The sequence below is a fragment of the Zalophus californianus genome, chromosome 12 (assembly GCF_009762305.2).
Source record: "Zalophus californianus isolate mZalCal1 chromosome 12, mZalCal1.pri.v2, whole genome shotgun sequence".
NCBI lineage: Eukaryota > Metazoa > Chordata > Mammalia > Carnivora > Otariidae > Zalophus > Zalophus californianus.
The window spans coordinates 59,894,999-59,918,401 of record NC_045606.1 but is presented as its reverse complement, the minus strand read 5'-3'; the positions used below and the strand labels follow the sequence as shown (position 1 = coordinate 59,918,401).

General features: G+C 41.2%; 1 protein-coding gene and 1 pseudogene across 1 annotated transcript in view; both read right to left on the bottom strand.

Annotated features, from left to right (window-relative positions):
• The window catches only part of CHN2 (chimerin 2), a 288,691-nt gene that overhangs the window by 117,461 nt on the left and 147,827 nt on the right, over window positions 1-23,403 (bottom strand). Inside the window, exon 3 of the mRNA XM_027573992.2 lies at window positions 16,042-16,097. Coding sequence (XP_027429793.1) covers window positions 16,042-16,097 — 56 coding nt within the window. The remainder of the gene's footprint in view (window positions 1-16,041; window positions 16,098-23,403) is intronic.
• On the bottom strand, window positions 11,245-11,363 carry LOC113912120 (annotated as a pseudogene).

Here is a 23,403-nt window from a genome sequence, read left to right as displayed (position 1 = left end):
AATTAGCTGTGTTTGGATTTGGAAAATAATGATAGGGCAACTACACCCAGACACGCACATTCAAATGCCCCACCTCGCACATCAGCCCTTTGTTTCTGGCTCTGGTTTTCTCCAGGCTCAGACCTACTGACACTGACTTAGAACCTGGGAGGGCGGGGCTTGGGAGGAGGAGAGGAAGATCCAACACTTTAACAGGCACCTTCAATATGTGTGCTACAGTTCTCCAAAAAGCAAGTCACACAGCACTTGATATTCCCTTTTTGCAGATGAGGAGAGAAAAGCCCATATGGTTGGATTACTTGAAGATCACACAGTGGCATGGAGAGGAGATCCAAACCAACACCTGATGGATGCCGAAGTCTATAGTCTTTTTTTACACCAAAAGGAGGGGAAATTGTCCAGGGGACAACAGAGGTGATGCACTCAGGAAAATCCTTGATTCTGCTATAATAAATAGGTGGATTGACCGCCAAATTGTTAGACTCATAAAAGGGCCTGTTCTGGAGACCTGTGTGAGCTGACTTAACAGCAGATATTCTATTACGTGTGATGGCCAACCTCCTTTACTCTTCATCCCTCCGAATGGTACCACCAGATCATCATCCATCCACCTAGTGCCCAAGCTAGAAACTGCCATCCCAGATTCCTTCCTCTCTCCCAATCCCACCTGTACTCTGTCACTAAATCCTGCCCACTGTATGTAATTCCTTACTCTTGAAATGGTCTCTTTCTTTCCATGTCCACCATGCTATCTATTCACCTGAACCATTGTAATAGTCTTTTTACAGGTTTTCCTGTCTATACTTTTATCACTCTCCAATCTTTCATACTAAAGTCAGAAAATGCAAATCTCATCAAGTTCTTTGCTCAGAATTCTTCACTGGCTCCCCACTGCCAAGTAGTCAAACCTACACAACTCGGTGAGTCCATCCCAAACCACCCTACTTATAAGTGGTACCTCTTCACCTTGGCATACCCCCTCTCTATTTTCTGCCTTATTTTTTTCCCATGACACTTGTCATCATCTGAGATACTATGTATTTTACTTGCAGGTTTATTGCCAATCTTTTTCTTTCAAATGGAAACTATACAAGGATAAAAACTTTTATGGTTTGCTTATTGCTATTATCCCCAGAGTCTAGAACACAACTGACACATGGTAGGTGCTCCATAAATATTTGTTGAGTGAATAAGTGAATGGCAGACAGGATTTTCTCGCATGGTCTTGCTTGTGTATCCAGAATATGTCCCGACCAGCACACACACTCTTGCCCTCCACATCCTTATTCCCCAATTCTTTATGTTCCTGCCACAGAGATCGTTGTAGTTTCTGAAACACATCCTGTTTAGTCATACATTCCAATCATTCTTTGGACGGATATTTCCTCTGCTTGGAATTCTAATACTTGCTCTCCAACCCATCTATGCCTTAACCTGGCAAAATCTCACTGATCTTAAAAATAAGGGGAAATTGTCTTTCTATTTATTTATTTATTTATTTATTTATTTTTCAAGCATAATTAACATGCAGTGTTGTATTAGTTTCAGGTGTACCATATAATGATTCAACAATTCTGTACATTACTCAGTGCTCATCACAATAAGTATACTCTTGATCCCCTTCACCTATTTCACCCATCCCCCACCCACCTCCCCTCTGGCCGCCACCAGTTCTCTATATTTAAGAGTGTTTTTTTTGTTTGTTCTGTTTATTAAATTCCACATATGAGTGAAATCATATGGTATTTGTCTCTCTGATGGACTTATGTCACTTAGCAGTACACTCTCTAGATCCATCCACATCGTTGCAAATGGCAAGATTTCATTTTTTTTTATGGCTGAGTAATATTCCATTGTGTATATACACCACATCTTCTTTATCTATTCATCTATTAATGGGCACTTGGGCTGCTTCCATCTTGGCTATTGTAAATAATGCTGCTATAAACATAGGGGTACATGTATCTTTTCAAATTTGTGTTTTTGCATTCTTTGGGTAAATACCCAGTAGTGGAATTCCTGGGTCATATGATAATTCTAATTTTAATTTTTTGAAGAACCTTCATTCTGTTCTCCACAGTGGCTGCACCAGCTTGCATTCCCACCAATTGTGGACAAGCGTTCCTTTTTCTCCACATCCTTGCCAATGCTTGTTATTTCATGTATTATATATATAATATATAATATATATATTTTATATATATTATATATATATATACCCACACACAATGGAAATATTACTCAGTCATAAAAAAAGAATGGGATCTTGCCTTTTGAGACAATATGAACGAACCCAGAGGGTATTTTGCTAGGTGAAATAAGTCAGAGAAAGACAAATACCATACAATTTCACTTACATGTGGAATCTAAAAAACAAAACAAATGAATAAACAAACAAAAAGCAGAAACTGATCCGTAAATACAGAGAACAAGTTGATGGTTGCCAGAGGTGGGGGGGGGATGGACAAAATGGGTGAAGGACAGTGGGAGATACAGGCTTCTGGTTATGAAATGAATAACTCATGGCAATAAGAGGTACAGCACAGGGAATACAGTCAAGAGTATTATAATAGTGTTGTATGGTGACAGATGGTAGCTACACTTGTGGTGAGCAGAGCATAATGTATAAACTTGTTGAATCACTATATTTTACCTGAAACTAATGTAACATAGTATGCTAACTATACTTCAATAAAAATAAATAAATGGATAAATAAATAAATGTAAAAAAAGTAAATACGAGGTAAAATGCTGCCATCTTGGGAAAAATCTTTTCTGGCTGCCTCAAACTAGCTAGGTATTATTTCTTATCCTCCTTTTGAACTAAAGGCCTGCGTTAGGGCCATAATCTTAGTGGAACTGGGATTGTTGGTCTTTATGACCTCTAGAAGTGAGCTCCTTGAGGGAAAGCCTCCTGTCTTTCTCTGTTGTCCTGATACCCAATGGGTATCTTGCACGGCGCTCTGCTTCAATAGAAGTAATTGACTGGCTGAAAGACAGCTCTGTTGGAGTTGATTCTTGCATGCATGGCAACAATACAACAACAGTAATAATTGCTAATAGTTATTAAGAACTTTTATTGTCCCAAGGCATTATCCTAAGCACTTTCTTTACATATATTAACCCATTCAATCCTCATGACTATCTAGTAGGTAAGATCTATTACAACCATTGACAAAGGATGAATTGAGATAGAGAGAAGCAGAGTAGAAAGCAGACTATATTATCCTGGGGCTTGGACTCTGGTCATCACACTCTATTGCCTGGAAGTGCATCAGTCCTGCTTCCTGGGTCCCTGGAGATGTCCTGCTTCACATATCCTTCCCCAAGCCCTTTGTTCAGCTTGTCTTTCTATTAAGGTAATTTATTCATATCCTTCCAACTACGCTCTATCCCCCATCTTTTTTTTTTCCTCTAGCCAGATTTTTTTTCCCAAGCCAGAATCGATTTCTGTTGCTCACAACAGAATCCTAAGTGATATTCCCATTAAATCCCAACCTCCAAGGCTGGAGCCAGGGTGGCTGTAAGGTTTACCAAGCTCTACAGGGAATTCTGACACACATATTAGTACCGGGAAGCACAAATTTGGACAGCAGTTCCAAAACATGGAGAGAATGAATACCTTCCTGGAAGCTTGGGATATCTTCCTGAGGCTTCTATATTGATTTTGACCCAGTCTACATGGATTTTGATCCAATCTATGTGGATTTTGATCCTTTTCTCACTGTAGGCTTCCAAGAACACCCAAAAGCCTATCTATGGGTGGTACTCATCTCTCTAGCTGGCCCAGAGCATCTTCCCATCAGCTCATTCTGACCCAGTCTTCCTTGCTACATCTTCCCTGGCACCCATTTCTTGGCTTTCTGTGTTGGCCCCCACCACTCACCTTGAGCCCTCCTTGCATGGACAACCCAAATAGGTATACTGCTCTGACTCTGCCCTATTACTGTTGGCTAGGGCTTTGTAGTCATCCTCTGGCATCCTCAAGCCACAGCTCTACATAAGATGGCTCTTTCCCTCCATCAAGCCAAATCCCGTGGAGGTCAGCCATGTTGGCCAGACTGGCTGGCTGGCCTCCCACCAGGGCAGGAGAATCAAACATGATGAGTCCATCTGTCCATTCTCCTGATACTTCCTACAGACCAACACTGTATTTCAAAAAATCCCAAAACGGAGAATCAAAATTCAGGACTTAATCATGGATAGAAATTTTAGGCTAACATCTAATCTCATATTCTTCTTGCTTAAAAATACATTTTCCCCCTTCCTTTGGTCTTTGGTGCAGATGAAAACCTGAGACTATTCTCTATAGGATAAGGTTTCCACTATTAAAAGCCATCTCCATGTCACCTAATTGCTTGTTCTTCCTCCCACTAAATAATTCTTGTTCTTTTAACTTTTTTTTAATAGATCTTATTTCCAATCCTTAATTCATCTTCATTATTCTCCTTGGAACACTTTTTAAATTCTCCAAATACCTCCTGGGTTCAAAAAGCTTGAAGTACCCAACAGAATTGAATCAAATCAAGGAAAACTTAATGCTGCTATTAAATTTCTAGGGGGGAAGAAAGATTGGGCGAGTATATTCCTTTAATTCCTCATTCTTGTTAGTAAATTCCTTCCTTCAGAACTTAATAGTGTTTGGTTTAAGTGGTCCTGTATGTACTTTGGAAAAGGCAAAGAATACCCATCATTCTCTTTTTTTCTCCTCAGTTTTTTCCTCCCTCCTTCTAGAGTAAGAGTATTTAAATCTAAGTATCCAGTGTAAGTATTCAAATGCATGTGTTCCAACTGATGAATAAAACGAATCCACCTGAAGAAAAAGAAAGGCGGACAGAACTAAGGAGGTGGTAGAAATGAAAGATTGTCTAGCGAAATGTCCTCAATCTATTTTGCATTATAATCTTTCTTTGGAGCCATTTTACATGTTTTTTCCCTTCCTAATCATCTCTCCCACATGGAATTTTAATACTACAGACAGACTGTATATCTCTCTGTGCTTTACACATTAGAAGAGTGTGCTCCCTTAAGAAGTGATGCTCCCCCCTCGCCCTTGGGGTTAATATCACCCTGATAGAGAACTCATTGTCTGATGAGATCAGTGGGGCTTTCAGAACACTTTTAACATTCCTTCTCCCTCCAGGAAGGTGGAATATGCAGTTCAGAGTGGTAAATTAGTTTGCTCACAGTCCTACCCAGGGCTAACAGCAGATTTAGGAAACACAGTCCCTGCTTTCAGGTCCAATACTCATTCCTCTATATGGTGATGATGCCATAAAATCTGGAAGCCTGTTCTCTATTATTTTAAAAAATTACCTAAATTAGCATTTCTGAAAGAGGCACTCCCCCCCTAAAATAATTCCCCATATGGCAATAAATAAGAATGAAAGTGCCTTATTAATAAATGTCCTTGCTTTTGAGTTCTTTTCCTGGTGAATTAGTCCATGTTTCAAATCCTTGAGCTAGCTTTATGGTGCTTCCAGCAGCCCTGACATGAGACACGCTCGGGCTGTTCAAGGGCCGTGCACCCAAGAGATTGTTTTTGTTCCCTGGGACAGGGCACATCCTGCCATTGCTCTTCTTGCACAATCTTTGTTTTTTCTTCTTGACCTTTTATTACGAAAATGTTCATACATACAGAAAAACCGAAAACTTTTACAGCAAACACTCATGCACACCACTTAGATTCTATAATATTTGCTGTACTTGCTTTATGACATACCTATTTATTCATCCCTTTGTCCATCCATTAATTCAACTTTTTTAGGGGATGTATGTCATAATAAGTGGCACACATAGCCTTCTTTCCCCCAAATGCGTCAGCATGCAAATCATTCATCAGAATTCAATAACATACAGACTTTTCATAGGAGGGTAATACCAGTTTTGTTCTTGAAATTAAAGAATGCAAGTTTGTTTACATGTTCAGGTGGCATTCCTGGATCAACAGATTCTACATGCCTCTTTAATTTCCTGCTTATGGAGTTGGCCACCTTTTCTAACAGGCTACCATTTCTTGATGGGAGAAAGTGGCCACGAGAAAGTTGGAAAGGAGTACCTGCTTATTGTCACTGCCTTGGCCTCGTCCATCAATTTACATGTGCTAGACATGAAGGCCAAAATGTTTCTTAAAATGGCTTGGTATCAAATTCATCCCGAATAACAGGACTAAAATTCCCTCTCTTTTGCTAACATCTATATAGTGTTTGGGAGATGGTAGAAATGGAAGACCAGTGCTTCCCATATGTAAATGCCAGGCACTGTTAAGTGCTTTACATATATTAACTGACTCCCAAGTTACTTGTAGTGCAACACTAAGGGCTGGCAAACTTTTTCTGGCAAGACCTAGATAGTAAATACTTCAGCCCTTAAGGACCATAGAAGTTGAAACTGTCTGTTTCAAGTACTCAGTTTGCCAGGGGAGCATAAAAGCTGCCATAGACAACATGTAAAGGAATGAGCATTGCTGGGTTCCATTAAAACTTGATTTACCAAAATTGTCAACCGGCTATAGTCTGCCAATGCCTCTGCTAGGCTAACAAATGTTAGAGTCCATTCTTTACAATCGGTGTCAGGACATCTTATTGTTAGCTCAAAACTCAGAGCCCGTCAATGTCTCCAAGGCCTTTTTGTTTAATGGTAGGTCAAATCATCTCTTTGTATTCGTGCCCTTCCAGCTCTTACTGTACTGCGAAGGGAGAGTCATTAATTTTTAATCTATGAGATACTGGTGCCAACTTAAAAATCGAACTGAACTAAGGTGGAAAATGGTTGAAATATACTGTTAAACAGACTAAGACTGAAACACTAAGGGATCTGACCTGCAACCTTGAAATGAAAGATATTGTGGGAGCATCGTTAAGCATGGTCTTTGAGACATCATGGAGCCCTGAGGACCACAACAAGAGCAAAGGGACAAACCAGAAAAGTGTAACTACAGACTTGGTAGAAATACCCAGGGAGATAGGAGAACAATTCATCAAAAAATCGATGTGTAATTACCTAGAAGGACACAAGGTGCTGGATGGCAACCAATATGCCTTTGTCCGGCTGTGCCAAGGCTGCTCAATTTCCTTCCAAGTGGATGAGGAGATGACACTGGCTATGTAAATAAGGAGGAAGAAAGAGATACCATCGCTAAAGGAAAGCTTGCTATTCTGTCCAACAAGACAGGGAGATGCAGTGGACTTAGAGCTAATGTCAAGTGACACTGTGATTTGTTAAAGGACACAGCCAAAGGTGATGGATTACCAATGGCTCAGTGTCAGCCTGGAGACGATGAGGGGAGTGGTAGATTGAGGCACGGAGGTGGGGCCAGGAGAGTACCAGTGCTGGATGGACTTTTATTAGCAAATTAGCCACCTACAATCCTGAATTGAGAAATGCTCATGAAGCACACAGAGGATCCACTGAGTAAAGAGACTACCACCTTGGGATACAGAAATATAATTCAAAGTATTCCTGACATAATGATAATGGATTTGCTATTTCCATTAATGGAAATGTCCATTAAAAGCAAGAGTAAATTATCAAGGATTTGTGCATAGTCACAAGACAAGGAAAACATCTAAAAAGAGCTGGAGTTCATAATAGTATGTACTGAATATGAACAAACATGAGTATGAATCATATTAGAATGGAATTTAAATATTTTTTAACTGTAAACATAGCATAACACTAAGAAGTATAACAAACTGGGGGGTGAGGTGGGTATAAGAAACCAGGCTACATTAAGTACTGATCATACTCATACAAGGATTCATATTTGGCCTCTGCCACGTTCCAGGGTATGGGAAAGCTAGACATAGCAAAGAAAGGCAAAAGCAAAATATTCTTTTAAAAGGTAGAAAATAACATCCAGGAGGAAATATATCTAGACAACAAAAGAAGGCTTTGGGGTGACTTGGCATCTACTTTGAAGTCCACAACGAGTCTAGCACAGTGCTAGGAAAACAGGAAGCATCATCAGGGAACAAAGCATCTTGATTCCTCTATCCTAGAGGCCAGGGAAGGGAGCAGGACATAGACAACAGAGGGGATGAGAACACTGGTTACAACAGTGGTCCTCACACTTGAGCGAGTGTTAGGATGACCTGCAGGACTTGTTAAAACCCAGATTTCTGGGCCCCATCTTCAGGTTTGTGATTCAGAAGGTCTGGGGTGAGCCAGGGAATCTGCATTTCTGACAAGTTCCCAGATGATGCTGTAGCTGCTCGTCCTGGGACCACAGCTGAGAAGCACTGGGTTAGAAGGCCAGTCCCAGATTTGGTCTGGGTTTGACTCAGACTCTGCCCCTCCTGTGCTGCATCCCCTTTCCTCTTGGAATTCCCATGAAGAATGCCATGTGATAAACTCAAACTCAGCACTCAGGGCACAGCGAGCCCACCAAGTGTGTTAATTCTCATTCCTATGAAAAGACTGACAACATGTAAATAATTCAGCAATATCATTTAGGGTAGTCCCATTAAAATTGGAACGGTCGGAGAATATACCATCCACACTTTTCTGATGGGAAGTAGAGTCAAGCTTACAAATCTGGTTTCAAACATCTCACTGCTTGGTTAGCCGGGCCATACTAGCCTAGGAGACGAGGCTTGCCCAGGGCCAAGTGTGGCTTATCCTTTATCAGCATTATTTCTCAGTTAATGTTTAACCGGGTGAGTAAATGCAAAGCATGTCTTTAAAACCTCACTAGTGCACCCAGGGCTTTGTACCTGGCTCCCCTTCCCAGATAAGCCTGGCCACACCTGAAATTTTGCTGGACCTGACCTCTGAGTCACGGAGCAGACATACTGTGAGTTGCTCTAGATAACAACTGCTGTGGAAGTGAGACATCTGCTTCCTGTTTGGATGTGTAAGGTTGGCCCTATGAAAGCCAGCACCTCCTCATGACCACTGTGCTGTAGTCTGGACCGCCCCACCCTCTGCCTCCACTCCTCATCGGGGAGTGATGGATCTTGGGTTTTGGCTGTCACAGGTGAGGAAAGGGTAAGAGAGCATGTCCTGTAATCCCTGATGCTCTTGGTTGTTCTTTTCTTCCTAAAACAACTAACTACACAATGTAGTATTTCACCTCAAGTAACTCTATAAAGGAATACACATTTTCAAGTTTGATTTTCAGAAATAAAAATCACCCAGAGAGATCAAGGAAGCTTCTCAAGAAATTTTACTTATTATCAATCACCGTTTAATCTCCCTGTTCATTTTTCTTATTCGGTTTTAAGAAGAAACCTTCCACTTTTGCCTCAATTTATGCTTCAGCGTATATACTGTTCTTTGGTGGCTCTCTCCAGTTCAGCCCACCTGTCCCCTTGGCTCAGAGCCCCTGAATCTCTGAATTCAGTAGCAGCTTGTCATCAGGAACCCCTTATCCTCTGTTCATGGTATCACTTGGAAATGATTAAATATTTATAGGTGCAAACATGCAGGGTCTGCATTACATTAGAACAAGTTCAAAGTACTCTAAAGAGAGTGACTTCTTTTTTGGAGGGCTATGTATTTCGTCAGTACGTGTCAATAAGAAAGTTTTTGTTTAAAAAAGCACAAAATTCTTGGTTCTGTATTTGGAAAAAATAAAGTTAATCTGTCTAAAATTTTCTCTAACATTCGTTTTATTAGAAGATTGTCCCTCTTGACTACAGTAGGTCTACAACCAAAGCAAGTCAAGCTCACATGAAAGCACATCAAGAAAAAAACCTGACTGCATTACGGAGTGAGCGGAAAGCCTACGAGAAATATGATGGAAAAAAAGGAGACCAGTGGAGAAAGTCTAGGCTAAAAAGAACAGAAATATTTCTTACCAGGGGAGAAATAGCCTTTTGATTACTACACATAAAGCCAATTAAAAGGTAATGGGATTGATTTTTGTTTGTGGCTTGCAAAATCAATCTCATTACTTCAGAGACATACCTTGTCCATATATCTTGAATCAGTAGAATTTTCATGTTCCCCCCAATGCACATAGGTTTAAAAACATTTATTTTCAATGAATAAAATAAGAAAAGGGGGAGGATTGTAGAATCGTAGAAAACCTCTCTGAGTTTACTTTAAATCTGATTTGAAATGTACTGAGTTAGTTGAGAATGACATGGTCAATCAATGTGGCTTGTTAAGATCTTCCAGATATGCCTAAGGCAAGATAAATGCCTCAAAGCTACAAGACTATAAGACTGCAAAACCTAGGTATGGTGAATCAAAATTTTAAAAGCGTAATCATAAAATGAAATGCTTTTGTAGGCTTAAAAGAACATTTTTCACAAATAAAGGTAGAAGAAAGTGAAATGGGCACACATTTAAGGCCACCAAAAAAACAGAGAAAATGAGCCATTTAAAGTGATATTTAAAAAGTGAATACAATTCACTAGAAGGTAAAATAAGGTGTTAACTGCAATTTAAGATAAGCCGCTGTCATCTATACTTGGCTTAACTTCTGACGATCAAGAATAAGAAGCTGGTTCTGGTGAATGCTGGAAACCTCAGTTCTACATACAATTCACTTTTGCATTTAAAAAAAACCCAAACCTTTCCAAAATATATTATTCTATGGCAAGAGAGAGAGGAAGTGAAGCTGCATAAAAGGGAGAACAATTTGAAGTAATAGTATGTGGTTTTATTTCCCTTTTTTGAAATTGCTTTTTGAATTGAAATTCACTCCAGCAATTTCAAAAAAGACAAATGACACCAAATCATTTAGTCACAAAAGAATTTCTACTTATTGTGTATTCTTTAGGTAATTCTAGTGGAACTTGACTTTAAATTAGTCATGCATGTAAATCTTGACATTTTGGCCTTTTGTTAAGGCCAAAAGAAATTTAGAATATTCCAGGAAAAAATATTAGTCTGTATTTAAGTAAGAACCTTAACCACTGCCAAAAGGCCAAGTCACTACCCTAATGACAGCATTGGGTAAATCTGATATACTATTAGTAATAGTTTGAGAATTCTAAATTCCTTATGTTAGCAGTCTCTATTTTTTTTTCATCATTTTCATCATTTTACCATATATTTACTGATTGCCCACTGCTGCTTGGCACTAAGTTCAGTGCTAGGGAAGTCCATGCAATTATGACCAATGGAGTTTCTGGAGCTTGAATTCCCCTGGAAGGAGATGTATAAGTGACGAGCAAACAATTAAATATGATGGAAATTAGATAGTGTATTAGGTACTACACACAGAATAAACGGGATGATATGACAAAGAAGATCTGATGGTTGGGAGGTGCTAATTTCTTTTTTTTCCACCAGTCAGACTATGTCCTCCTCTTCTTACTCCCCCAGAGGAGAAGAACGATCATCAGGGGCAATGGGCAGTTGCAGAAACAACACCTAGAGCCAGTTTCATGCTCAGGAGAGAGAACTGAACCATGGAGATGCTAATTTTTATGGGGTTCGGGGAAGGCTTCTGTTATTAGGTGAACTTTGATCTGACATGTGGACATGCACAGAACATTGGAGAAATCCAGGCAAAGAGCAGATCTGAACACCCTATAGTAGCAACACTGTGGTTTGTTTGATGAACCGGAGCAGAGGTTAGAGGGACTGCAGGGCGGTGTGCTCTGAGAATGGTACAGGTGGGGAAGTGACCGACGCAGGAGCCCCATCATGGCTCACAGGCAGAACAAGAAGTTTTGCTTTTATTCTAAGAGCAATGGGAAGCTGCCGAAGCTATTAGGTTTACACTTAATAATGTTGGGCTCCTGTTTGGTGAATGGGGTGTGTGTGTGTGTGTGTGTGTGTGTGTGTGTGTGTGTGTGTGTGTGAGAATGTGGGCTGCAGGGAGAGTGCCAGCAGTGGAAGTGGGGAGATCAGGCAGGAGGCTGTTGACCAGCAATAATCCAGGCGAGAAACGACCATGACCCAAACCACATGGTAGTCATGGAGAAGGAGGAAGTAGGCAAGTGCAAGATACAGTTGGAAGTGAATTTGACAATTGCTAGAGAAAAGGGTGAGGGTGGGAAGAGAGCAGTGAGGTCTCTGAAGTTAGGTGCCATTTAATGGAGTGGGGGATTCAGTTCTATTTCGAATGTTAGGCTACTGGTGGTGTGGGACATCTACTTGAGGAGGTCGAGTAGACAGATGGGAAGGAGGTGTGTGGGGCCCAGGGGAGGGGGCTTAGCTAGAGGTACACATCTGGGAGTCAACAGTCACAGTTCCTGCCAGACCACCTAAGCACACATTTGGTAATTAATGAATTGCTTACAAAATGACTGATTGATAATTGTCAGAAAAGGCAAGAGAGAATTTTGCATACTGGAAGATGTTTTGAATCTCTTGGCAAGGAGCACTCCGGAAATGCTAGTAGAGTGCCAGGTGCTGTGGCTGCTTGATAAATATTAGTTTACAGCAGCAATGAATCTCAAGAAAGCAATGAACTGCTATTTCACTAACTGACCATGCCTGGCTTAATTGGCTCCAGAGCTGTTGTTCAGCTGCTTGTACCCTCTGTTCCTCATCCTCAACATCTTTTTCCTGGTGGTTTAATTCCTGATCCAGACGTCTTGCTTTGTTCTTGATCATTGTCTTTTTGGCTCTAGCTTTCAGAGAACACTGTCATTGCTCTGACTCTGTCCCTAATGAGCATCTCAGAGCCTCCTCTTCACAGGTTTCTGAATCTGCCTTGAATCATGAACACTGAGTACCTATTATGTGCCAAGCACTATTCTACACACTTGACACATACATGCCATTTATAGCACCCCATCAAGTAGATACTGGCCCTTGGAGTAAAGGAGACCTTCATCTCCCTGAGAAAGTAGTGCTTGGCTCTAAGGTAGGTAGTTAGAAAGTGGTAGAGCACGAATTCAAAACAGGTCCAGCTGACTCTGTAGCTGGGCTCCCCTGCCTGGGTTCACAAAGCTCACTGGCTTTGGCCTGCTGAATCAGGCTGTCCCCTCCACCCAGCTAGTTCCCCAGCAAAGTCTATTAGGTTGTTGGTATCTATTCACAGCTAGCAAGCATTCAAGTCATGTTGGCCTGTGTCTTTACCTTTGAGCAACAGTGTTCCATATCTCCATAACTATACTTACTTGGTGTCCTCTTGTGAGTCCTTATCACATTCAATGGGAAGATCCTAACCTGATAGGGGCCCCTAGCCTGGGAGGTTATTAGTCATCAGAGAAACAAAAGAGATGGAGTATGTTGGAGTAACACAGCTAGTCAGGCTTGCCAGGGACAGGGTGGCTGGAAGCAGAGAGACTGAAGACTAAGAAAAAGGGCAGCAGGACTGTGGACAGAAGAAAGGCATGGACTCTTAAAAGCTGGCTAAGGGGTGAGATGGCAAAGACAAAAAAAAAAATCATTAACTCATTGTTCAAAAGAAATAGCCCGTATGGCATTATGTAAATGTGTTAATAAAGCTTCAGTCTCTCTGGCCACATACTCAAACCAAAGGCTTTCCGACTTCATTAGGCATGCCCCCTGAGCATGCAGGTGCGCCACAAGGCAAAGAGACATTTGCGCAAACATCGCCTATAGCAGCAGCAGTGGTTTCATGGTGTCCAAGAGGAGGCCGTGCCTTCGCTTGAAGAAGGACAAGTCCTGGGAGGCCAAGCAACTCGGGCAGAAATGCCTGGCAGTTAATGTGGCACTGGAGGACAAAGGGAGCTGAAGCTGCTCCTGCTGGCATGCATCTAAGCAGCACCCGTTCCGCCAACACGCGCCACCCTTTATCACCTGACCTGTGCCTGGCTGGCTGAGCCCTATGCTGCCTGCTGAGGAAATGGAGCTGGTGAATATCCATTTTGTGTGAGGTTTCATATTAGAGATGGGATGTGGAGTTTCTAGAGGCAGGCAACCTACGAGTCCAGCATCATCCAGATCACTTATTCATGAATCAAACTGATAACGGTCAAAGGTTAAAAGTTGGTTAAAAAGACAGACAGGAGGGGAAACAAAGCTACACATGCACTATGTTCTTTAGTTATAGCAGATGGTGGTGGCTTGTGGCACACAGCTCTGCTTTGCTAAGATGTCTGTGGCATTGCCTTCCAATGCAAGGGCAACAGTAAAGAGATCTGTGGTCCCTTCACATCCCCTTGGATGTCTGAAGAGTTTCAGCTGAACCCTACGAAGAACTTCTGTGAAGCTAATCTGCATCTACCGGTCTCCACTGCCAACATTCCACCTGGCTTAAAGGACAACTGACATGGTTCCAAAGATTTTAAGAAGCAAAGCAGTGCGCTCTCTCCTTCTCTCCCACATACACATACATATGCACGTGTGTGCACACATGCAGAGGTAAAATAGTAGATCTATCTTCAATTACATACATCATGATTTGTTCTCTTTTGATATGACACTCAAAGTATCAATGGCCCAGTTCTTTGCTATATTCCTAACACCTAGACCAAAGTCAGAACACAGTAGGCTCCCCATATATACTTGTTGAATAAATGAACAAATAACTATTTACTGTCCCCTTGGGTTTTAAATTCTGATGCCCAACTTTGCCTGTTGACTTTTTATTAATAGCTCTAGGAAAATCCTTAGTGGTGTTCTAATTTTACAAAACATTCTTTTCCCAGAGACATTTGAATTCCCCTAGCTCCCTGCATAGGCTCTATTTTTTCTCCTGGAGAAGCATTAGACATAAAATAGGATTAAAGAAACTTTTTTTAAAGATTTATTTAAGAGAGAGAGAACATGGGCATGTGCAGGGCAGCAGGGGTCGGGGCGGGGCAGGCAGAGGGAGAGAATCTCAAGCAGACTCTGAGCTGAGCACAGAGCCCGATGCAGGGCTCGATCTCACGACCCTGAGATCATGACTTGAGCTGAAACAGAGTCAGATGCTTAACTGACTGAGCCACCCAGATGTCCCAGGATTAAAGGAATTTTTAACAATTTATTTCTTACTTATCCCCTCAAACACTCTATTCCAAGCATCTTATTAAATATTTTGTGTTTATCCTATTCTTTCCTTATTTAGATATTGTTGAATAACCAAAGGACAAAAGTCATTAGGGTTGGTGGCAGGACAAGATCAGACTACCAGATAAGGAGTGGACCTCATCCTGGATTTTTCCTTAAGGATCAGATAGTTTCTCTTCTCAAGCCATATTCCTGGGATAGGAATGTTTACTCTGTGTCAATATTCAGATTACTTGATGAATTTCAGTGTCCTTCAACAGAAATAAAATTTCCCGTAGAAACATTTATTACACAGTGATAAGTTGCCTCTGGGTGTGGGGATGTATGTACCTAAGCCTCTGAGGAGACAGGTTCAAAACCAGATCCAGTCAAGTCCCATAGCCAGAAAGTACAGAAATTCAAGGATGAATCTCAAGAGTATTGGAATTGGAGCATTTTCCTCCTGATAAGGCAGATGTGACACTTTAAAAGGCATCTGCTACTCTAAATTTAATCTAAGTCATAATATCAAAAATAAGCAAGGACACATGGACCTTTGTGTGAAGGATATTAGTTTGACTATTATAGAAACTGATCAGTATAAAAATAGAAAATAGAACCTTAGTCCTGCCTTTCAATCTTGCTGGCATCCCAGATGATAAGAGAACTGATTAGTGAGGGACGACTGGGGAGAGTTCTCTGGGCTGGTAAGCATTTTTATGAGTCGATATATTTTTAAGCTTATCTCCAAGAATAAAAAAAATAGTCACTTTTCTTGTAAGACTTTTTTTTAATGTCAAATAAATGTGACAGAGCATAAAGGTTTGTTAAATAGGAGTGTTGAGAGTACCCAGATATTTATTATTCTCTGTGTTTTCTCAGAGCACTCCATAAGAAAAAAATGATAACAGAATCAAAACAGCAAAAACAAGGAAAACAACCAAAATACATGTTTTGAGGGGGGGTTACAAAAGGAGGCTTAATTTGCCTCCATAATGGTTAAAAACATGAGACCTCTGATTTCAAGTGAGTTTGTGAATATTTTTAAAAATAACACCTGATTTCATAATATAGATTATTCAGGTGTTAAACTTGGTGACACTCTAACAAATGTTAATACCAATCAACTCCCAGGAAACCCGAAAGCCTTCTGATATCATATTTCACAAGGTGTGTCAGAAATAGCTGAGTACTGACCTCCCCAGGACAAATGATCCTCTTGGGACGAGGGGCCTCTTGCTGTAACTGATATACTGCCAAAAAAAAAAAGAAAAGAAAAAGATAATTATGATTAGAAAACTACAACACATACCAAAATATCTTCAAATAGTCCCACCTAAGTGCCTCTGAAGAACTGCAAATATTTCAAACAAAAAAACAAAGAGGATATAGGCACATCTTTAGACTGAATAAAGTCAGCTCATTTTATGGAAATTAGTTACCATGCATGTAAACTGGCAAAACTGATTTTTTTATTCTTTTACAAGACCAATTTAGTTTCATAATTGTTGCTAGCATTGTTCATTTTATGGCTTTCTTGGAAGGTAGGAGTAATTCTTCTGACTATTTTGGAATTCTACCTGTGAGTACCAAAGCAGTAAGATCATATAAGAGGATTCCTGAATTGAAATGCTGATGTCTCCTGACATATCAGGAAAAGACTGGCATTAGCAGAGTAGTGTTATTCTCTGAAACCTTACAGTTATGTACCAAGACACCACTGATTTTGTGAGTGAGTGAGACCCCAAACCCTTTCTCTTTTCATGAGTTCCATTTTTTGGCCTGCCTATCACCATGCATTTTCATCTACATGACTGGTTCCTTGGCATTCCTCTTTCTTGGGCCCTTTCATATCTTAAGAAATAATAACTCTCTTATATCCTGCTTTTAAAAAATTTTTTTAAAGATTTTATTTATTTATTTGACAGAGAGAGAGAGGGCACAAGCAGGGGGAGCAGCAGAGAGAGAAGGAGAGGCAAGCTCCCCACTGAGCTGGGAGCCCGATTTGGGGCTCGATCCCAGGACCCTGCGATCATGACGCAAGCCGAAGGCAGATGCCCAACCAACTGAGCCACCCAGGCGCCCCTTATATCCTGCTTTAAAGATAGACTTTTAGGCCTGGACATGGAGGTAATTATATATAAAAATAAAATTTATCAGCCTATTGTCTGGGATTTTTCGGACTATAATGAGTGATTTTCTGCTGCTCAGTTAGTCTGGTTATTTCTCTTAGAGGTAAGCCACCCTATGCTGGGACCTGTGAGCTCTACCTCTTTGAAAACCAAGCAGATGTTATCTTCAATATCTTGAAGAAGGAAGAATTCATTTTAGATGGTATAAATCTAGGAAAAGTTAAAATTCAATCATATAAAATATTTCTAGAAAAACTAATCAGATAAGCAAAAATTTCTGATTTATTTTAGGCCTAAAAATAAGAAAAAAGAAATTTTAACTGAAATGCAGATGGTCATGTGGAAACCGGGCTGGAAATGATGGGATGTATTTTGTAATTATGGCTTCTCAATGCCTTTAGCTCAACATGGCTATTTTCTTACCTAATTAAGACTGCCCAGCTTTCACACAGAGGGGAAACCGTCTAACCTTCTTGTAGATGTTTTAATGTGCCACATTTCTAAGCTGGGTTGCCCACACTAATGACGATGCCTGTGTCACTTAAGGACAACTATACCCATGTATGGCAGGTAGAGCCAGAGAAGGCTTCTTTTCAAAGAGGAAACATGAGGAAGAATTGGCCAAAGATAGAGAAATAATTGTGGACATTCCATTGACCATCCCAGTAGTGCCCACGCTCTCCTTAAATCAGGAGAGAGGCTGCATGGAATCCTTTCTACCTCTCGCATCAGCCCCAACACCTACTAACTGCTTTTCTTAAGATTTTATTTATTTATTTGACAGAGAGAGAGAGAGAGAGAGAGATCACAAGGAGGCAGACAGGCAGGCACAGGGAGAGGGAGAAGCAGGCTCCCCGCTAAGCAAGAAGCCTGATGCAGAACTCGATCTTAGGATCCTGGGATCATGACCTGAGCCGAAGGCAGACGTTTAACCGACTGAGCCACCAGGCACCCCCTAACTGCTTTTCAGTAGTTTTGCTATTAATGACTGCCATGAGACCCAAAAGGACCAGCTCCCTAAAATCACAGAGTGTTCCAGCCAAGGGGAATTGCAGAATCCACATCCAGAGACTCCTGCCCACTCTTCTCTTCCCATCGCCAATGCCTCTTGAAGCCAACAGTTTTATATGTGGGGGTAGGCTGGACACCATTTTTAATGCCTCCCTTGGAGGTGACAAAGGAAGTACACATTTTATAAGACAGAAGAATTTTTTGCTAAGTGTGCCTTTGTGACTCATATCAGCAAATATTTGACCATCTGCTACAGACCAGCTACCACAGTCAGCATTATGTGGAGGCTTTTATGATGAATAGAGAGAAAGGGAGAAGGGAAGGGAACCAGTGTATTGAGTGCCTGTCATGTGCCAGGAACACTATTTTATTGAATCTTCAGGAGAACACAGAAAAAAAAATGCTATATCATTATCATTCTTATTTTTTAGATGAGGAAACTAGTGCAGGAAAGTTAAATATTTGCCCTGGGGCCCCCAGGTATCCTTTTGAGTCCAGAGCCCTCCTTATTTTTCTATGCCTCAGGGCCTTTGCACTTGCTATTCCCTCCACCTGGATTGCTCTTTCCCAAGATATCCATATGGCTCCCTCTCTCCCTTCATTCAGGTCTTCCCTGACTTGACTGATTTGGTATAAAATTACATCCCATCACTCTGCTCCCTTACACTGTCTTATGTTTCTTCATGGTACTTATTAACTATTAACACATTTTGTTTGTTTATTTTGTGTTCGGTCTCCCTTGACCAAAGTGTAAGCTCTTTGAAGACAGGGACTTTGTTCTGTCCACTGTGGTACCCTCAGCACCTAGAACAGTGCTTGGCACATGGTAGATGCTTGATCCTGTATCTGGTGAACAAATGGACTGTATCCAACGACTCATGGGTCACAACCCATGTCTTCAAGGAGACTCTGATCCAATGAGAGAGACTTGTGTGGAGAAACAAAACCAGGGTGGACCAAATGCTTTAATGAGGGGGAGAGGAGAAAGTGGTTCTTTTTACTCAGGTGGCCAGATGGCTTCCCAAGGGGAGAAGCATGTAGCTCTTCTTGAAGGATTAGAGGGGTTTCTGCACATAGAGAAAAGAAGGGGCAGTTCCAGGTGAAGAAAGAGCCCCAACAGGGAAAGGTGATGGCATGTTTATTGATCAGTAAGAGTCCATCATGGCTGTTCCACCAGGATGGGCAGATGTAGGAGGGGGTCACATAAAGCTAAATCTTAAAGGTCGTGTCAAGGAGCATGGATGTTCTTCTGTCTGCAGGAGGGAGGCAGTGACATATTTTGAGCAGGGAGATGACATGATTTGATCTGTTTCAGAATAATAATAAGGATAAAACTATTCAGAATAATAGAAGCTGCCATATTGTGGACACCTACTATGTGTCAGACACCTTATCTACATCTTCTCATTTAATCTTTCCAACAAACTTCCAGGGTAAATATTATTCTGCCCTTACTAATAAAGTAGTAGAGATGCCAAGCTTTGACGAAACTCAAGGTCACACAGATAATATGATGAAATTGAGATTTAAAGCCTGATTTCCAGATTCCAGGGTCTGTATTTTTCAGCTTTGTCAGTGGTTCCCTAAAGCAGGCGGTGGAGAGGTCCTATGTGGGACTGGGGCTGCTCACTGGCAACACTCTTTCCACTCTGGTGGAAAGCCCCCAAATTTGTTTTTTTCTTTTTTTAAAGCTCTTTGGAGATTCTAATGTTCAGCAGTCAGGAGTGGGGCCACTTCCCTTTGCCTCACTGAAGGAAGGATCAGAGGAGGAGCCTTGGGGGCAGGGAATGAAGAGAGAACAGTATTTCAGTTGTATATCAAGAGATCGTGAAAACATGTGTTAAGACAACACTGGTGGAAATGCAGATAAGAAGGTGAGTTGATTGCAGAGGAGAACAGATAGGGCTTAATGACGGATTGAATGGAGGGAAGGACCTTGAAACAATGAGAGACTGAGAGGCCATTAACAATCACAGAAGATACAGGTGAAGGAAAATTCTGGACAGGCTAAAGTTCGTCACTGTGTCCTCTGAAGACCCTGTGAGGTTTAGTAAAGAGCAATGCCATTGTTCACTAGCCTCAGAAATAGTCTGAGCCAGGGGCAACTTAGAGGGGGCCACTGAAAACCTCTCAAGCCAGAGACACCAGGTCTCCTTCCTGGTCCCTGGGCAGCACGCATCATCGACCGATTGCTGTTTCTCAGTGAGCAGGGCTCAGGAACCAATCTGTTCGGTGCTGCTCTAAGCAAGAGAAGTTGGCAGATAGGAACAGAAGCCTGTTGACCATCTGGATTATGTGTCTCTATAAAGATAATGAGATGGCAACCAACTGCAATGGTAGCCATATAAAAAATGGGCCTACATCCTATCTTAGCTTCGAGTGAGAGTCTTAGTCCCTCATTTTCAAGGTTAGCTATAACACAACCATCATCTGTGAAAAAAAACCTCTGAGGTACATTTAATACAAACTGGAACATGTCACATAATCTGAAAGTGTCACTTCTTGAATTTTCTTTTTTGTTGTTGTTCAAACATTTCACAAGCAAAATGCAATAACGTATGTCACTTCTTGGGTGGTTCTCTGGGCTAAGAGGTGATATGATGGAATTTGCTGCTGTAGCAATGTTCCAAATATGTTCCAGGCACTCCCCAGCCCTGGGCACTCTATAGCACACAATTAATTCTTAGCACTGGAATGAGCTGTTTGGCAGGGGGCGTGGTCACTGGGGAACTTGAAGATGGAGGAGTCCTTGTTCCCCAAGCAACCTGAAGCACATTGAGAAATCCAGAGCTCACTGAAAGAATGCTCTATTTTGTCTTCAATAAGAAAACTGGATGCACTCTCCTCTAACAATAATCACCCCACTTCCTATGGATGCTAAGCAAAAGCCTATGGCCTGGGTGACGCTGAAGCCCAGTCCACACCCATCAGTTCCTGAAGGACCCTTTGGGAATGGCCACTCACAGCCACTTCTTTCTTAAAGAGGGCATGCAGACCCAGGAGCTCAACCCAGCCATCTGGTTGTGACACTGAGCCAGTACCACCCCACTCACCGCCCGTTTTCCCAGTCTTCATGGGAAAAACTCTTGGGTGTGAGTGAGAAATAGTAGGTGCTTAGTAGGAGGTCTTCTTGCCTTAACCCCACTGCCCACCGCCTCACTAACAGAATTTCCAGTCTTAATGGGGACTGCATTCTCTTCTTGTGCTTCAGGTACTGTGAAAAACCCGAGGACGAGGCTGTGTAGCCTCATGATGAGGGGGTCTCAGGTGTCAGTGTGCAGCAGCAAAACCTATGGGGTGTGATAAATTGCAGATCCCCCCACTCTTCTGATTCAGAAATCTGGGGGTAGGGCTGAGGATTTGTTATTGTAAATATTCTCCCCAGGCGATTCTGATTCAGGGGGGTCAGTGGAACAGGGTTTTGAGGTTCTAAACTCCTCTTTAGGAAAACAGGCACAAGCTGTGACTGCTTGACCTACTGCCTGGGAGGGTCTCCTGGGAGAGCCACAGGTCCCAACCTCTGCTGTCTAATTGGCACTTGGCCCCTTAGAAAATAAAACCTTTCAGAGTATACCCAGGGTGCTGACTTGTGAACTTCTCTGCTTAGGGCATACAGTTCATACGGTTCTGGTTTAAGTTTAGGATGTGGCTTTATTTTTTTTTTTCAAGTGAACTTGAAGATAGCTTTTCTTTTAGAAAACTGAAACCCAAACTTTCTCAATGACAATGCTTTGGGGTTTGGTCTTGAATATTAAGGACTAGCTGCAGATATGTGATACTTTGGGACAAGATTATTCTTAGGGAAACAGCCCAGTAAGTGATAGCATTAGGTTCTAAGAAAAGGAGGGGAGCAGAGAATGCAGGGGGTTAAAGGACATCGTGCGGCAGTATCGTGCTCGGAGTCAAGACCCAGGCTTATCTGTCCCTTTGCCTCAGAACTCTAAGCACAGTGTTCGGCTTAAGGCAAAACTTAATATGTAGTTGCTGAATGAGTGGTGAGTGAATGAATGAACCATCTACTTTAAATGAAATATGCCATTTCCATCTTCCCCATTCCAAAAGCACTCAAAATTTTCCAGTTTTGTGGATTATATAGGGTTGGTCCCTGATTGGCTGGAGTTAAGAATGGGCAACGCAGGTCAGTCAGCACTGAGACTCAGTTCTAAGACTTTGCTTAAAGTGTCAGGAAAGTAAACCGTAGATACTTGCAACCAAGAGCATTGCAATTAGCATTAAGCCTGAGAAAACACTTTTTATTTTTTTTTAAGATTTTTTTATTTTTTAACAGAGAGAGAGACAGCAAGAGAGGGAACACAAGCAGGGCGAGTGGGAGACGGAGAAGCAGACTCTGTGCTGAGCACAGAGTCCAACAGGGGGATTAGATCCCAGGACCCCGGGATTATGACCCGGGCCAAAGGCAGACGCTTTAACAACTGAGCCACCCAGGCACCCCAGAAACCACTTTTTAAAGTGGATTATCATCAAGTAAACTAATTTTCTTTTAGGAATAATGTCATAATTGGGACTCATGCCTCACGATAAGAATCTGGTATCAAATAAGTCAAAAATATGTCCAATAATAGGCAATAAAAGCTAAGACATACACCTCTATAACAATTAAAAATCATAATTTTTAGAATCAAGTCCTATAATATAGTAAAAATGTACTGCCTCCAGTAAATATGTGAGAGATTTCAAAGTACCAAATAATCACTAGAGTTTGAAAAAAAAAGTGTGTGATGGAAAAATGTGGATTCCATAAATGATATGCTAATGATTTTGACATCAATATCTAAAATTATCTTTCAAAGGATAGTTTGTGAACATTTCAAAGACAAGAGCTTGGTGCGTCCTGAGGTTCAAAATGGGTTTAACAACAGGTTATTTCAAATAAAGCAAATTTCATACCTGGAAATTTTTTGGACTTTCAGATCAGGAAAATGCTACAGTTTTAGTTTATTTGGATTTTAAAAAGTGTCTCATGAAGCTCTGCAAGGCCCTAAGATTCCTTCTCCTATTCATCCTTTAAGAACCATGTACAAATTTAACCTCTTCTATAAAGTCTTCTCTAATCCCAGGAGGTGGAGGAGTACTATATTATTACTAAAGCCATTTGCATTTTAAGTTAATTGGTTTATATCTGTCTCCCTTACAAGACTATAAACTGGAGAAAAGTATGGATCACAAGTTACTCATTTTCGATTCCTGATATTTGTGCTCTAACATGCAGGAGGTATTCCCTGTATATTTGCTGAAAGACCAAATGAATGGATGATAGTCTTGGGAATAAGACTGAGTATCATGAGCTTGGGAATAATATGGTCAGGTGACTTTGTAAGAGGCCCAACACCCAAACTCATATAATTTATGGATCCAGGACAGCAAAAAGAGAGTTCTTTCTCAGTGATGCTCTGTA